Source organism: Rhyacophila brunnea, unplaced genomic scaffold, assembly GCF_057557595.1.
Source record: "Rhyacophila brunnea isolate RB1 unplaced genomic scaffold, BYU_Rbru_1.0 scaffold_11, whole genome shotgun sequence".
In the NCBI taxonomy this organism is placed as follows: Eukaryota; Metazoa; Arthropoda; class Insecta; order Trichoptera; family Rhyacophilidae; genus Rhyacophila; species Rhyacophila brunnea.
The window spans coordinates 35,549,114-35,567,421 of NW_028232763.1; the positions used below are offsets into that span (position 1 = coordinate 35,549,114).

At 31.4% G+C, this 18,308-nt stretch overlaps 1 protein-coding gene and 1 long non-coding RNA gene across 2 annotated transcripts; one reads left to right on the forward strand and one right to left on the reverse strand.

The window, feature by feature from the left end:
- Positions 1-5,619: 5,619 nt before the first annotated feature.
- LOC147078682 (DNA replication complex GINS protein PSF1-like) lies at positions 5,620-17,922 on the forward strand. Its single transcript, XM_085960359.1, has 3 exons — positions 5,620-5,848; positions 6,332-6,396; positions 17,211-17,922. Exons 1-3 carry the CDS (start codon positions 5,774-5,776, stop codon positions 17,662-17,664), a joined length of 594 nt encoding a protein of 197 aa, XP_085816485.1. The 5' UTR covers positions 5,620-5,773; the 3' UTR covers positions 17,665-17,922.
- Positions 13,771-16,145, reverse strand: LOC147078683 (uncharacterized). Its single transcript, XR_015072201.1, has 3 exons — positions 16,070-16,145; positions 15,516-15,721; positions 13,771-15,091 (listed from the first exon to the last, which is right to left on the reverse strand). It is a non-coding gene; the product is annotated as an uncharacterized LOC147078683 (long non-coding RNA).
- Positions 17,923-18,308: the final 386 nt, after the last annotated feature.

The window sequence follows — 18,308 nt, forward strand, 5'->3', positions numbered from 1 at the left end:
GAAAACATATTCAAATTAACAGACTGTGTATATTGAAATCATTCTAGTGCCACCATAGGCCAGCCAGACTCACTACACGGCTGCCCGCTGTTTGACCAGGGATGTGATTGAGTGTTTTTGGATAATGGACCACACCAGATCGCATAGCTACAGCAACAAGTGCAAGACCAACCGTGGCTATACATACAGTATACATGTATATATTAAATATAATTTATGTATATTTATTTATGGCTTATACACCGAAACAAAATATGTCACTTAACTGTACTTGAATATTTTTGCAGGATCATTCAATAAAAAATACTTGGTTTAGGTTAAGAAAGTTTTAATAATCATTTTTGCACAGAATAAAAGAAAAATATTTATATAATTATTAGAATTACAATGAGCTTTAAAAGTAACACGATATTGTAATAAAATGGACAAATATGAAAAAAAATAACAATAAATTGTATATAGATAGGTAGACAGGGTTCAGATGATTCTGGCAGTGCAGGCGACTCATTTAGGTGTCGGTATTGTTACTTTCAAATGACAATAACACCGTTCCAATGTGATTCGGTCGTGCCAGAAGACTGTCCTTCCTCTATTTAGTAACCGGGCGTTTTACAAATTTAAATGAAAATTAAGTGGGTATATAGATAGTATATTTTTTCTAGTACAATATTATTTAATTAGGTGACTTTTTATTTCTTTATTACTTGAAATGGTGTTTATATGGTAGATGGATTATAATGGTTTTGAAATATAGTTATTTTTGTTAATTCTACTTTAACTGAGTCATTTACCTTGACAGCTGTTTCGGCACATAAACTCATTTTCGGAACATTCAACAATAATTTGTGATTATAAAAGAGCTACAGGTCACGTAGCAAATTAAATACGCTTAGTTAAATAATAAATACGTACCAAATATTTTACAAAATACACCACATACATCCATCGAATATGGTATATAAAATACAGATTCAAGTATCAAATAATTCTTGGATAAATAGATGTTTATGTAAGTATATGTTTTTTTAAATACTTACATGATACTGTGTTGTATAACATTTAAATTTATATTTTTGATTTTGATTTACATACTTAAATGTACCTACATAAATTTGTAATGTACAGTAGGTACTTAATTACATTTTTAACATTAGGAAATTACCATTATTCGATTCTATCCACCCGCCATGTCTATAATCACCCCAACGCTGGATAGAAAGAGACATCACACAAAATTGGCTGTTTGATAATAAATGGTAGTTTAAAAATATTTTAGAGTATGATTATGTCCATAGAAACAGGTTTTAAGTCATTCATATTTGTCCGAATAATGTGTAGCAGAAAAATAGAAATTTTAAAAAGGGTCTATTCAGTATTCACCCCATTCTACGGCAAACATTTTTCTTAATAAAAATAGGTACATCAATAGAGGAATCATAAAATGGACCTTGGCCCTCGCCCACGCCTTATTCATCCTTGTATATTATATTATCACACTTAATGTTTTGGAAAATTCATTAACATTGTGCACAAATGCCACTTTTGTTGATTGACACTTCACTTAGTTGATCTCTTTGTTCACGTGAAGTACAATAAAAGTATGTAGCAGCGAAGAACTAGAGACCGAAAATAGTAGAAGGAGCTAGAAGAGGCTTTCATCTAGCAGTGGAATGACCCCGACTGATGTTTATGATGAAATATTATTTTATTCCTGTTAATGCCGGGGGTTTCATTTTTAATTTCTTCTGGTGCTTTGTACCTACGTTGAAAGGTTGAAGATCTTTGCGAAAATTAAATTCATCACAAAGCATTAGTATATCTCCAACATCATTCAGGTAGGTATCCATGATGATAATATAATATTATGTACTTAGAGGAGGTACCTGACCTTTATATTTACATGCACATAAAATTATTAATCTTATTGCCTAATGCAGACCAAGATATACCTACCTACATAATATTACATGAACAGAAGTTTAAGAACATCTCAATTAAGTTTAAAATGTTTGTAGGTATACAAATTAATGTGAAACAGAAAACATTGGTTATGTTAGATAGGTACATGGAACATGTAGATATTATCTTGGTTCGCGGTCGGCACTGGGCAAAACCAGTTTATTAGCTCAATATACCTATACATAATGAAGGAAATATATACCTAGTAGGTATATAGGTACATAATATCGTTTTTGTGATTGAGGTCTCTTGAGATCAAAAAACAAACACAACCTAGGTATGTCCTACTGTAAATAACCCGATAGTAAGTAGTATGTAAGGTTTTTGGTCTAAAACCTTACAAAATACCACAATGACGACATGGAGTACCTACTTATCTACCTATATGTATATTATATCTTTAGCTACAATAGAAATGCTATGCTGCATAATGTTAGATGCAAAAAAATAATCTTAAAGACTAGGTACCTATCTAACCTAAAAAAATATTATCAACGAATATAACATGGGTATTTACGTGACCGATACCGAATATGATTGAAGTAGGTATTGTAAATGATACCTAATTATAACATTATTGATATGACTGCTCGAAAGTCGAAACCAAAACGTCAAACGATCGCAATAAGTTAGAACTGTCAGTGCACTAACAATCAAAGTTATAAAGTTTCTGTTATTAAAGGCTGTGCATGACGCAAATTAATAATATGTATTTTTTAAATATCGGGACCTTAGATTAAAGTTATTTATTTATAATAGCGTATTCATCCTGTCAAAAAACTTTACATACTTTGGTTAGACAAAGATACCTACATAATATTATTATGACGACCTTCATACCATTTTCAACAATTTCCCTGCCAATTTCATCCCATATCTTATCTTTCTTTCTTATGTTTTGTAGTCACTGTCAGAGAAATCATAAAGGATTGGATATTTCCGGACCAACTCGATCATCTGCTCAATGTCTTCGCCATTTTGATTTTACTAATTCCCTTGGCGAAATTGTCCGCCGCGAATAAATTCGCTGTCGACAGAGTTCCCGAAAATCGCAGCGAATATTCGCTGCAAATTCGCACTCAAGACGCAAGGCGGTCGCGCAAGCGTGCTCTGTCCCGTAAGCCAATACGAGCTTGATTGGCGAATAATTCGCTGCGAATATTCGCTTTGGTTTGGGGGAGGCTTTATACATCATTTTTTTTAAATAGGTAATATATTCGATAAAAATATTCGAAATTATTTATGTATATCAACGAAAAAAATTCGTGCACTAACGATACACAAACGAACGTACCCAAAAAAATTGGAGTTTCACATCGGTAATCTAGGTAAATAGGTCTCAGAATTATTCGTCCGTCAATCACTTTACGAATATATTCTGACTAAAAAATCTGTATAATTGTTTTACAAATTTTTATTGATTAATTCGATTAATTTGTTAATTTCCACATTAGAAAATGAGAGATTTATCAATTTTTTTAATTACCTATGTATTTATGAAATTCATAAACGAAAACGTACCTAACAATAGTGCTGTTTTCACTATTATATTATTTTATGCCAGTCTACATAGGTATACATAACACAAATTTGTGGGATAATCAGAAGACATTACGATAATCGCAACTTTTGACTTTTGACAGCTCAACTCTTTTATTCGTTCGTCGATCAGTAACAGAGGATAGACAAATCGGACGGTCGCAATGGAGGGCCTGCAATTATTGAAGTCAGGGAACATTTTTCTATTCTGTCACTGCAGTTTTGCCAACCGTACTATAATTATAGTATCTGTACTATAATTTTCGTCTGCGTACTATGTACGATATAAAACAGGTATAGTACGCCCAAAATACTATAATTTTGAGAAATCGAAAAAAATGTTGCCAATAGAAGAAAAACAACGCCAAAATAATCCGTGAGAAGCAAAAAAAAAATAATCCCCATGTCTAAAAAAAGGTGACGTTAATTACTTAACACAACGATTTCCAAACTGGGAGGCGCGGAGTGTTGCAAAAGGAGGCGCGAAAAGTTTAACACAATTAATGTAGCCACAGGTTTGCACAGTGACGTCCCTAAATAAAATGCCGCCCCTAGGCAGCGCCAAAATGCCGCCCCATTTTTTTTAAAGTATTTTTATCATCCTTTTATGAGTCCAATATCTAGGAAATGTATTGTATGGATACATTACTAACAAAATATCAGACTGTAATTACTCGCAAATCTGCACGTGTTGTTTTTGGTTACCAAGGACGTAGAAGGGCAAAGGAAGTAAACTAGATGTTGCGAACCCGACAAAACCACTTAGCTGAATTTTTTTATGATATTTTCGTTATTAGTAAGTTTAGATAGCTATTTATATACATTCCAAATGATTCTCCTCGATTTGCCGCCCTTCGAGTAACTGCCGCCCAAAGTGACGCTCAATCTGCCTACCCCCACGGGACGTCACTGGGTTTGCAGTTTGCATATGCATAGTTTATAAAACGGCCGCTAGTTTTAAACTACATAAAAAACAGTCTTATAAAAGGTTGTTTGCAAACTTTTCTGCAAATATGGAAAATAATTTTATAACCCCTCATTTCTATACTATTGCGAAGCGCAATATCTCGTAAATAAAAGGGTCAAATTAATCATAATGTTGAAATTTGAGGCAAATTTGTTTAGGAACGATAATTTTGTTATTAAACTTGTCTATTTTTTTTAAATTAAAAAAAATGAATGAATAAATCAATCCAAGGACCACTAATGCATTCACTGATTTAAAATGACAAAGTGAAGGCATTCATAAAAAATGGAGCTTAGGAAATCAAATGACAAAAAAAAGTTCGCCATCTCTCCACTTTTAAATGATTTCTACGCCAGATATATTGAAGCAAACAAAAATCTATTTACTGAGTTCTTGGTTAGTTTTCTAATGCACTTTTCACATTATTTTATTAATATCAAAAACAGTCGCCTGCTACTTTGTTTCGGAACTATTAAATATTTTAAATATATGGTTGAAAAATCCTGACCCGGAGGGTCCGCTTCAGGATGTGTTGTCCATGATAAAATCCATTTATTTTGTCAATGAACGAAGGTGAATTTGGATTGTTTTCTATTGAAATTGATTGTGCTAATAAACAAGCACATTCGTCAAAAAATAATGTTATATAAGTAGTAAGACCTTTTTATTTTTTTTTTCATTTTTGTATTCGTAAGTTAATAAACTAATAATTTGTATATTTTGTAAGTAGGTACATTGTTGACTATTTAAAAGGTGTATGTATTATTTAATGAAATAAGGAGGGAGGCGCCTAGATTAGATTATTTTAAAAGGGAGGCGTAGTAACATAAAGTTTGGAAACCACTGACTTAAAATTTGAATTTTGTCTAAAAAAACGAGACGTTAATAAATTATCCTTCATGAATATTTTGTCTAAAAAAACCAGACGTTAATTACCCCATGTTTAATTTATTGAAAATGCAGAAAATTATTGGTCACTCAACGCGTACTATATTTTTTTGCCGAAATACTATAATTTTGAAGGCACTGTACTATAATTCCACTTTCAAAATATGGCAGCACTGACTCTGTGATTGAAGTAGGTATATGCTTTTTGGTTTAGCCATTTTACCATAGATGGCCAATTATTTGAACTTTTGAAGTATTATGTACTTGATTACTATTTGATATATTGACAGCTCCGTGATATGTTATTTTCCGTGCTCCCTATAATATTATTATGTTTTTACAATTCGCAACCACGTAGTCTTACGATTACGCTGCAAGGGAAAAGGCAAAATAAAGTAAATATTTATAGCGCGGACAGGGATGATGTTTTCTGAAAGAGCCATTGAACTTTTAAAAGATACCCAACGATGTAGTGATGCAATGCCTGCATACAATGTGAGAGAAATATGCTTTTTATTTAATTTTTTGGTAATTTTATGGTACTCCATAATATCGTCATTATGGTTAAGGTGTTTGAGACCAAAAACCTAACAACCTAGTGGAAAACAATCCAAAACTTAACATAACTACTTATTTTTCAGTTACAGAGGGTTGTGTGAGGATTTTTTTTAGTTATTGGTCTCAAAAGACCTAGATCACAAAAACGATATGGAGTACGACAAAATAACCCACTATATTCGACAGTAAAAACAAATATCATACAATTATCATAAAATAACATACTGAAAAGATATTCAAACAAAAGCACTGTCACAAATCACAATAACATAAAATCACATTATTAAGACAACATTACAGAGGCACCGGTAAAACCTCAATCCATGCCAGCACGTTTTCATCAGCTTTGGTGAATACAAAAATTTTATCATCACAGTTGCAATAATTTTCCTTTCTGATTGTGTGACATGATATTTACAGGATGACGCAGTTCGTAATATTCTACAGGAAATGGAAGTTTTATTCAAGTCCAATATGACAGATGCGTAAGTATATTCTTATTTATCAAGATATCTTGAGGTTTATTGTCTTTCCTAATATGTTGACACATTTCTGCGATTTACACTTCATTGTAACCCTTTGGCTGCAACAATATATTTCAAAATCCGAGCGAGGATTGCTACCAATTATTGTCGATAAATGAAAATATTATAGGCTCAATGTTACGAGAGCCTATCCGGATGAAAATTTGCAATCTCCACTTTAAAATACTACCAATAATTAATGTAAATGCAAATGAGCAAGTTTTATTTCACTTAACTAGTGTCATAAACGTAATGCGATCCCGGCGGCATCCTGTCTGGTCGGATTTTATTGCTTAGCGTCGAAATGTTTTTAAACGATAAACATATTAACAGTTTTAAGAAAAAATTTGACGGTATTTTAGCTCGGTATATCCGATAAGTTGCTCGTTATAACAGTGAATAAATGCATGGAGAAAATCATAAACTAAAATGTCAACGAATGTTTCCTCATTACAACCGAGATTTCGCTATATCTGTCATCGTAATAACCGAACTCTCGTAGGCTCTCGTAACATTGAGCCCACAACAATAAAACTAGATAGATAAAAAAAAATCGTACCACTGGGGCAGTAGTATGTTCTCAAATTAACTTAACATTTCAACAATCAGAAGCAAAATGACGATAGGATTCCCGGCCATTATCAAAAACAACAATATATCATTGCGTAGCATCTGCCAATTAGAAACATTCAATTCAGCAAAATTTAACTTATCAATATTAACAAAATTATATTCATATTCAACTTGTATGCATGTTGGGTTGTTAAGTAGTTGAATTTTCAAAGGTTTTAAACAAAGCTATTTTTGTTAATCATAGACAGCTGTTTCTAAGCCGCGAAAAAAAGTACATACTTAACATAGAAGATTAGTCTATGCATAGAAGTATTTTTATGTTAATTTCACAATATTCTTACCTGATTTTGGTGCTTTATCTCAATATTTAATTTTACTTATATTTGCTCCTCTTTTTCATGGGAATATTTAACTTAAAGTCATGTAAATTCAGTCAAAGCACACTCAAGTGCATGGCGACCTCAGTCTACGGTAACTGCTTTTTTTTGAACATACATAATTTTGAAAAACACTTACTGAGAAAATATATTAAAACCAATAGAAAAAATCTTTTTGAAAAAAGTAAGCCACCCCCGGCAGGGAATCGAACCCTGCATCTCCTGGATTTACGCCCCGTCCGTCGCATGTACCTCTATGCTACGCAGTGACATACTAATTGCGACAAATTTTAACTATTGGACTTTTTAATACCGACTGATCAGCGTTCTTCTAAATCCAGCTACTTTGGCAATCGGTTTTTGTTTTTATTAAATCAAAGTAGATACCTATTACTTCAATTACTAACCGACGTCGTGGATTTCTCCAATATTTTTTATGATGTAACTTACTTGAACTTACTAATAATTTAATGTAATTTAATAGTTTGCTTTTTTTTGTTAAAAATCAGATGTACACAAGGGTACCGACTTCAGATTTTGAAAGTTTTATAGAAAGTAATAAACGACATTACAATCAATTTGTGATAGATGGATGGAAACACATGAAAAATTATGGTGTTGGATAGAAAATGTCTTTTTAAAAGTGATATATTTCTGAAAATGTGTTTTTTTTTTTTAAATTATGCTTGATTCAAATCTAAGTAATTTAAATATTGCAAAAATCAAAGTGAGAAAGCTAAAAAACCAAACTGGTGTTTAATAACAAATTAATGTGTGTTATCCAAGATCTTAGCATATTCATAGTATTTTTGAATCGTTATAAACTAATTTTGAAAGAAACCAGTCACACGATGTCCGGAATAGCACAGCTGTTATTGTGGTTTACATGAGAAAACAGAACGGTGGCAAAACAGAACATGAAAAAACAGAACAGCGACAAAACAGAACAGCGATAAATAGAACTATGACCTTTCAGGAAAAATAAAACATTTAATATTGAAATTGTCCTATCTCTATTATGTTGGTTGATTTTTAATAGCATAGATTTTCAATACACCGTAAACAAGAAACAAAATACATAATATATAATTTCTGCATTAAACTCTCTCTCAATCAAACGGGACTCGACTCGGTGTTGCCGGCAAGCTTAGGTATATCTAGTCTTAATCAAACTAATATGTTCAAAATGATTGGGTGACCAGGTACAACGAAATAATGAATTTAATAAATTCTGTAGAGATAAAAAACGGAAATTTAGCTATTTGAATATGTATTGTAATTTAGCATATTATTAACATAATATTTAATTATTTGGCATTTTTTCAGCATTCTTGAATACGCTTGAATTAAACATTCCCATATAAAAAAGGATGGATTAATTTAATCCTTATATGGGCCTCCACAGGGTGGAGGTTTGTATTAAGGGGGAAGGTGTTCCATGTCAGCTATTTTCTGGTATTTTCAGAGGTTAAGCCTGAATAGTACGTAAGATTTGTAGAAAAACTATTTATATCATTATGAAGCTTATTCATCGTCAAATATTTATGTAAAACATTTGATAACTACATAAAGTATTTTTATGACGTAAAATAATATTCTTTGAAACCGTGAAACGTGATAATTGAGAACGAAGCCATATTTTTGTGACATTAATAGGCTGTGATGATGACAAATTTTTCCCTTAATTATTATCTCAAACGATTTATTATAGATAGTTGTAATGTTATAAAACATAATGTAGTAAAATATATTCAGTATAATTATAATATTTGCAGTTTCTATTGGTTCTAAATCTAATGGAAGCGAGTGGACATTTTGTTATTTAAATATGCTACAATTATAGACATACGAAATAATATAAAGCTACGTATCAGAAGGTTTATCATTAATCATTGAATAAATGATGAAATATCTTGTTAGTTATAAATTTGTAATACTAAATAGAGACCTTTTTAAAACAACTGTTTCCACGAAATATTCGACCATCTTGATATCCGCCAGACCCACCTGCGAATTGGTGTATGATGTATGGAATCTTTAGCTGGTATTATTTTAACTTTATATGACCAAAAAAATACGCCAACACACAAGTATTGTACAAAAATATGTTTATAAAAGTGAATGCTACAAATTGAACACAAAAATAGGCGAAACAAACACAAATTCGAACATATTATTCAAAAGGAAAACATATTTTGACATTTGAGGACAAAACAAAAAAAAATCTGAAGAAATTTGTATTTGCGTCAATTCTACGTTATGTCATACTAAATCATACATTATAATTTTTAACACTGTTGCAATCTATTTTGCCTAATATTGCAACATAGCAATCAGTTTTCTGTCCCTTTCTATAACTATCTCCCTCTACATTCAAAATAATTATGATTGTAGTAGGTATGTATTTTATAAATTGTGATAGATTTTATTTTATTTCAGTGACATATATCGGGTCGTCCAGTATTGCCATATCTACTAAAATATTATTGAATTGATATTTTAGTAAATAAGAGAATGAAGTTTTTCACCATTTGTATCTACTATTAGTTTTACTATTTTTATTTAATAAATAATACACATGAGGTTTTACGAATTTCACATTTGTTATTAAACATACTTACATAATTTAGAACACCCCAAACACATCGCGAAGTAAAAATATCTATATTTTTTACTTAGCCAAAATTATGAATCAACATAGGTTAGGTACCTACTGATGTTTATATTACAGAAAATTTAACTTTTACTAAATTATGAATTTGCGAGATTATAATAATACAGATGATTTTAAAGAATACTTTCATCAAATAACATAATAATGGATGCCTGTACTTACATAATATTTTCCAATGTAATTTTTTTTTTAAAAACTAACTTTAATTTCGAAAGTTTAGCCTGGCAATACTATGAACGTCATTTATTTCAGCGGGAATGCGAAATTTTCATCCTCGGTTTTTGACATAGGTACCTAACAATATTATCACAATTATTTATATCGATTGTACTTACAAAAAATGCCACGAACTCACTATCCGATGGCTGGAAGTTCCAAAAAAAGACGTAGGAGAAAAGATGGAAATATTAATACATTAAAAACACAAAGGTTTGAAATTATTATTTTATAATTTGACATAATTATACATAGTTGAAAAAACCACATTTCACAGAAAATTTTGGTTCACAATATTTATTTATCTTGCAAAAGGAAGTTTTGCGTATTACTTATTAATACACACAATTAAGTATAATGATCATTTGTACTTATATTATTTTTATATTATGTTTGTGCCATGTCTTATTCGAAATTAGTGTGTCTGTGACAAAAATTATAATCTGGTACAATAATTAATAGCAGCTATACATTTTGTTTTCTGTTAACTATCTACTAAACTAATATTTTTGAATGTATTATAGTATTGATATATTGCCGAAGACTATGCCTGAGCATGGAAATCCTCAAAGCATACTACCTGAACCAGAATTTCATCCCACATTTGAACACGAACACGAAGAATTTATTATAGAAAATGAAATTGAAGATTCAAGCCCTAAATTCCGTGTAGAAGGCCGTAGAATTATAGACTTTTCATATTTTTTCCAACAACTTCAATTAATTAGCCACCATGATTCTCCATTTAATTGTAATTTATCACATTTAGAAATTTTTGGGGAAAATCGGGATAACTTTAGTAGTACATTTTTTATTCAATGTAAACTTTGTGGTAAAAAATTAAAATTATATACCACTGAAATGAACAAAAACAAAATGAATCTGTGTGACGCATTTGTATCCAGTATAATCAGTATCGGCAGTGGATTTTCAAATCTGGAAGAAATGTGTTCAGCAATTGACGTACCATCGATTACAGCAAGAACATACAGAAAGAGTCAACAGAAGGTGTACGAGTGGTTTGAAGAAACCAAAAATAAGAGTATGGAAAACGCTGCGAAAGAAGAGCGACAACTTGCAATCGAAAATGGTGACGTCGATTCTTCTGGTATTCCCATGATATCAGTTGTTGCAGACGGCTGTTGGTCGAAACGTTCATACAGATGCAATTATTCCGCAGCATCTGGCGCTGCCACGATCATTGGTCAAAGAACCGGAAAGATTTTGTACATGTCAGTGAAAAATAAATATTGCGATTTGTGCGCCAAAGCTAAAAATAAAAATATCCCTGCTCAACAACATAAATGCTTTTTAAATTATACCGGTCCGTCAGGTGGAATGGAATCTACAGCAATATTAGAAGGCTTTAAAGAATCTATTAATACACATGGATTGATTTATTCAAAATTGATTGCTGATGGAGATTCCAGCACATACAAAAAAATTCTTGATTGTCACCCTTATCCGAATGTAACTGTCGAGAAAGTTGAATGTAAAAACCATTTAATTAGAAATTATTGTGGCAAAATAGAGGCATTAACCAAAGACACAAGATATCCCTTGAATGTAAGAAAAATCATTGCGTCAAGAAAAAGACGTCTGCGGAAAGCCGTCATAGGTGCAATCAAGTATAGAAAACTACAAGATAGTACTTTCGAAGAAAAGGTTATCGCTCTGAAAAAAGATTTATTTAATGGACCGCACCATGTTTTTGGAGACCATACTTCTTGTCTACCATATTTTTGTACAAATGAACCAAATACAGAGGACATGCTTGATGTAAATTATGTACCAGCATTAAAAGAATGCAGTCTATTTTCTCAATTAATGATATATAATTCTCGTTTGGTGCTAAATTCAAAAAGTTTAATTTATAATTTTTCTACTAATATTTCAGAATCTTTTAATAACATGATTGCAAAATTTGTAGGCGGCAAGAGAATTAACTACTCTCAAAGACAATCGTACATGGGACGATGTGCAGCGGCGGTAATCGCATTTAATACAAATAAGTTACATTGCACAATTCAAAAACAAGTTTATAAAAATAGCCCAAAAGCCTTCATAAATCGCTTAGAATCAAGAAGGTTGAAAATAAATAAAAAAAAAATAGGAAAATCTTGGCGAAAACCAATACATACTGTTCCTTTATCTAATCCAGATTATGGAGAGAGTTGCCAAAAACCTGATATGGACAAAAATCAATATCAATTGTTAAAAGAAACTTTTTTGAAAAAACTCAAACTGACAAACTATGAGAGGAGGGATATAGAAAGACGCACCGTATTACAATCTGAATGTGCAGAATGGCTAGAAAGGCGACGAAACCTTCTTACTGCCTCTGTTTTTGGTAAGGTGTGTAAGCGGCGAGAAAATACAAAATTTGGGCCTTTGGTAAAACGTTTATTATATAGCCAATCATTAGCCAACGTGAAAGCGGTAAAATATGGTAAAGAAAATGAATCAATAGCTTTACAACAGCTTAGTGTACAAGAACGGATTAAGATTGAGAGATGTGGATTGTTTATCGATGATGTGTATGATTTTATCGGTGCAACGCCAGATGGCATCAGCGATGATGATACAATTATTGAAATAAAATGTCCTTTCTCAGCTGCTAGAATAAGTGCAGATGAAGCTATTGTACAGAAAAAAATTAAATTTTGGAAAGTAGATAAAGACAGGAATATGGTAATAGATAAAAATCACGATTGGTACTTCCAGATTCAGGGGCAGCTTCATATTACTAAGAAAGATGTCTGTTTATTTGGAGTTTGGACGGGACATAATTTTCCTGTTAAAATAGAATTAATCAAAAAAGACGAGACATTTTGGATTGAAAAGATTGAAAAAAAGATATATCACTTTTATATGAATTGTCTACTGCCAGAAATAGTAGATCCCAGAACCAGTAGATCTATGAATATTAGAGAACCAGAAAGGCTGAATTTCTAAATTTTTATTTTAAATTTTATTATGCTTAATATATTTTCAACAAGTCTATATTACATCACTATTTTATAGTTCATCAAGATATATCTAATTTACTAATATAGTTTACTGTTACGAGACACCCAGAACGAGTGTAATTTTATGAAATTCAAAATAATATGTATACTTACATCTAAATAATGATACCTGATCTTGCTGGCGATTCCACTGCGCCATATTTTGTATAAGCATTCGTCTCTGCAGCCGTGAGTTTTGGTTCCGTGTAAAAAGTACATTTTGTTCTCAAGGTCAAAAACCAAATTGGTTGTGCCAATGGCTTATAACCATTCCTCATAAATGATTATAACTGATATCACCTCATGATCAGTGCCACGCACGAGTTAACTCGCGGGATCTTTTAAACGTCATAACTTCTGAATGAACTGTTTGTGTATATTTTCTTAACAATATTTATCATTTTAGTGTGAAAATATTCACGTTAAACATGTTGATTTGGTAAATTTTCACAAATATTTATCATTCTATTCTTATTTCATATTTTTTAAGGGATTCATTTTATTCCAAAAATAACTGACCTACAAGTACCCACCTGGTAAAAATTGAATTTGGATTGGATGGAATTTCCTAGTAGATGTTCCAACTAAACAACATGACGCTTTCTATATATTATTTACTGTTAGTTTTGAAATTATTGTATTTGAAATAAATAATGTATCAATAATACACATAGAAATCAATAGATATATAAAATAGATATCACAGTTTAAAAATCAGAAAGATCAATGCATATTACCATTGTTTATGTTACAATATAAAACAACATTTATCATTGAACGTAGGTACCAAGAAAAATAGACTTCATTAAAATGTGTCAATATAGTATATACCCGATATAATTATATAAATTATTATATTGTTAATTACTCTGTGGGGTCCATATATACTGCTTCAATTGTAATTTAATTTTACAGTATAATTATTTATGTTAAGTACTTGATTTACTTATTATATGTACAAATGTAATATACTTACCTACTTATTAGGATATATCTTGGTGAATTTTAAAATAAGAGGAAATTAAATGGAGGTCATCGTGTCTAACTAGATGTCTAACTAGACGTTGTTAAGTCTTATATAAATATTTATACATTATTAAATTGTTTTTCTGTTTTTTATTGATGTAAAGACATGGCATGTATTCAAAGTAATAACAAATTAGCTGTGTACTATTTATTTAACTTATATTAAAACCCCAAGATTGATTTCGTCTTACGACATATTTTATTCTTCTAAGTTTTACTATGACATTGTAATATGAACCATGGATATAGTATAGTACTTAAAAAAATCAAAACTGGTAATATATTATTTCAATATTTAATAGTCAATTTTCATTTGAAGTCAGCATTTAATTACTGGTATAACACATAATTATTAACTGATATCTACAACTTCAGATGGACAAATTAATTGATATATCATATTATCAGTTTTCATTTCCTTTCAACAATGTATTCATTCTAGCAGCTATTTTAAATATCTTACTAGTTTTTATGTCATGGCACCTTACAAAGGCTCCGAGCAACCGTATACTGAGCTTCGAGAACAGATGTTTACGACGGATACTGGGTGTGCGGTAATTTTAGAAGTAACGGGAGATAAAAGAACGCACCAAATAGCCTCGCATCACGTTGAGAGTGAATACGCAACTTTGTACCTGGCCCGGCCACGTGCTGCGAGTGCCTGAAGAGAATCCCAATCTGGTTTGCCTGTTCTTCAAGCCAACCGGATTCCGGCGTCCTGGATGGCCGCTAAATACTATCTATATAGCATATCTGGCGGAGTTACGGGCTGCTAGTATGACCTGGAACGATGCAAAAAAACTAGAGTGACAGAGATTCTTGGAGGCGCCGCATTGTATCCATATGCTGCAACTAAGATGCAGATATAGCCGAAGAGAAGAATTAATATACAGCATCTAGAAAACTTAAAGTCTTTGAAATGGTGTTAGAAAGACAATGTTTCTAATATCAAAGTGATATTGAGGATGAAAAAGAAAAGACTTGGAGAGTAAGCTCTACCAAATGACATACCTGATATGATACAAGTAACTGATATGCAAAATTATATTATATTTTAGAATATTATGAATCAATTTAGCAACTTTTATATCATTATCGATAATAAATTTAGTGCAAAAATGTAATTATAAAATTGTTTTATTTTTTAAATATGTATGCGAGATAGACATAGCTATAGGTTACAAACATTAGTCACTTTATATTTACCTTTTGTAATTGTACTATTAAATCTATAAAATGGGTATATATGCTTGATGGTCTACGTCATAAATAATATTATATGAATCACGCCATGTTCGGATCGTACGCCGAAAGTCGGATTTATTTCATTATTAATTAAAAGATTTATTTCATTCCATCTTATTCATATGAAACCGTCGACAAGCAAAGATCTCGGTAGACATTTTCTCCATCTGCAAAAAACATAACATATGAACTGTTAATAGTGTGATTTTTAATCTTTTATAGTGTGCGACTGTTTGAAGAATGGTAATTAAAACGGATTAGTGATAATACAAAGCATCAAAAAAGATTGATTAACTAAAATAAAGTAATCAGGTAGGTAACATGTTTAATAACAACTAGAACGCCTTAGATTATATCAAACAAATAAATATGAAATCACAGGCATTCTCGCAATAACCTCTAAACTAACCACGCAACTAATGTAGACTAAGAAAACAATAAATTAACACTTGAATAATATATGCAAAACACACAGAATACTACTACAGTAATAAATAACATAATATTGTACTTACAGATAGTGTTTCTTATTCCTGATATAAAACACAATTCCTTCGTTAGGTATCTTGCAATTTGCTATCAACATAATCTGACAGCAGAGAGTTTTTTCTATTAGTCTATGGCCAAAAATACGGATTTACTTGGCCGGCTAAAAAAAAGATTTTAATATAGCAAGAACATTTTGAATATGCGACAAATAAATAAAAGTATATATAATATAGTTGTTAAAAAAATCTGTGTACATTATAAAATATATTTAATATTATAAATACATATATTTTTTAAATTCATGTTATAATTTGTAAACGACGAAGCACGTCAGCTAATACGCATAGTAAATGTTTAAACTTTGGTAATCAAATTCGAATGTGACAGAAAGAGAAAGAAAAACTTTTTAATCATATTAGCATGCGTAAAAGAGATGTAACATAATATCACTTTCACTTTAAAAATCATACCTAGTATTCAATGTCATAGTTCAACTTTAAATGAAAAAACAGAAACTCTAGGTAAGCATGTGTGCCCTTAACAGATTTTGTTTTTACGAGAAATGGATGTCAGCCATTTGCTCAACCTATGAGGTCCATACTCTGACTCAAACACAAATTGAAAAACAATATGTGTATTTGTCAGACCCAGGATTCGAACCTGGGACCCACGAAACTATTGGCCGATGCTTAAGCCGAGCGGCCATCCTGGGTTGCGGATAAAAATTATTTCCAAAGCGCCATTAAATAAATGCATTTTATGATCCGTTGCGTATCTTGTATTATCTGAAATTTAATCATTTAAGTGGTTTTACAGTAAATGGTGCTAACCTACGGTAAATCTAGCAGCTCCATAATTGACAAAATGTCGGTTTTATACTACTACGGTTTCAAATATTTAAACTAATTCAAATATTTAAATAGTTAAAATAATTTCTTTAGAATGATAGCAATATTATTATTGATGTGTTTTCAAAATGTCACACAATATGTATCATGTTTGCTATTGGCGGTACGATGGTAGGAGGGTCACATCCCTCGAAAAATGGCGATGTCAATCAACCAAATGTGATTTTATTGTTTTGCCTCATTCTTTTCTATCAAAGAATATTCTGATATTAAATTATTGACCTCTTCTACAAACTGTGCTGAAATGTGATTGTTTCAGGAATGCAACTATCGATAATCGGGCACTATGGTCTACAGTCCAGGTTCGCCATAGTGCATTGGAACGCAACAAGAGATGTCTCATAGCTTACTTGTATAACAGAATTATCAAAATACGCACAATGCGGTGGCAATTCGGACCTGTACTTCCCGCCGATGTAAAGGAACTCCTATCGGATGACGAATTTAAATGGTTTTCAAAGTATTCACTGTCGTTGGCCACATTCATGAGATCTCTCGGTCAAGACATAGGCTATTGGGGAATAGATCTGACTGAAAATCTGAAGCCTCCCAAATCGTTATTCATCGAAGTACTCTGTCTGACGGACTATGGGAAACTAGAACTGGAAGACGGCGATGCAGTCCTTTTGAAAAAAAATACTCGCCACTATTTACCAACAGCCGAATGCCAGACATTGATTAGACAAGGAATACTTAAACAACTGATATCGTAATCTAACGTGGTGCACTTAAAAAAATACAATTATATTAATTTAGTAAATGTGGCAACTTGGGAAATTGTAAGTACTCACTGATACACGAAATGATATGAACCGGCTGAATATTGACAGCGTTCTTATGGGTTCTTTTAAATTGTTCTGATGGGTGAATTTAGAAGATAAGCTCTTGAGCAATTTAGTTACTGCGTTATTCATTTTTTATTTATCTTATTTTTGTCATGTATGCAGTTAATAAATAATCTTGTGAAAACATTTTTATGTATACAATTTTTTTTATAAGTATTTACTTGTTGCTGTTTTGTTCACTTGTAAACTACACAGATGTATCAAATTTCGGGATGCCTGTTATACCAGTCGCCTGTGGCAAATCCATATGGAAAATATGTAAGTATGATTTTCAAAGTGATTGAAAAATGTATAACTGTATACCATGGCAATACTTTACCTACAGAATTGACATAAATTACGGGCGTTGACATTTAGAAGCGGAAACCACGTGTGGTGAAATTGGAGGGGGTACCTAATTCATAATTTGCCATTATGCCAACTTATGAGAGTGGGTCTATAGCTGTATATTAGATAGTAGGTAAGTAGGTACTCAAACTGATGCACAAATCGCAAATATTCTACGGATCTTG

Coding starts and splice junctions, on each gene's coding strand:
- LOC147078682 (XM_085960359.1), top strand. CDS start 5,774: ATGATGTTTTCTGAAAGAGCCATTGAACTTTTAAAAGATACCCAACGA. Junction 5,849..6,331: donor ATGCAATGCCTGCATACAAT/GTGAGAGAAATA, acceptor TGATATTTACAG/GATGACGCAGTTCGTAATAT. Junction 6,397..17,210: donor AAGTCCAATATGACAGATGC/GTAAGTATATTC, acceptor TGATTGTTTCAG/GAATGCAACTATCGATAATC.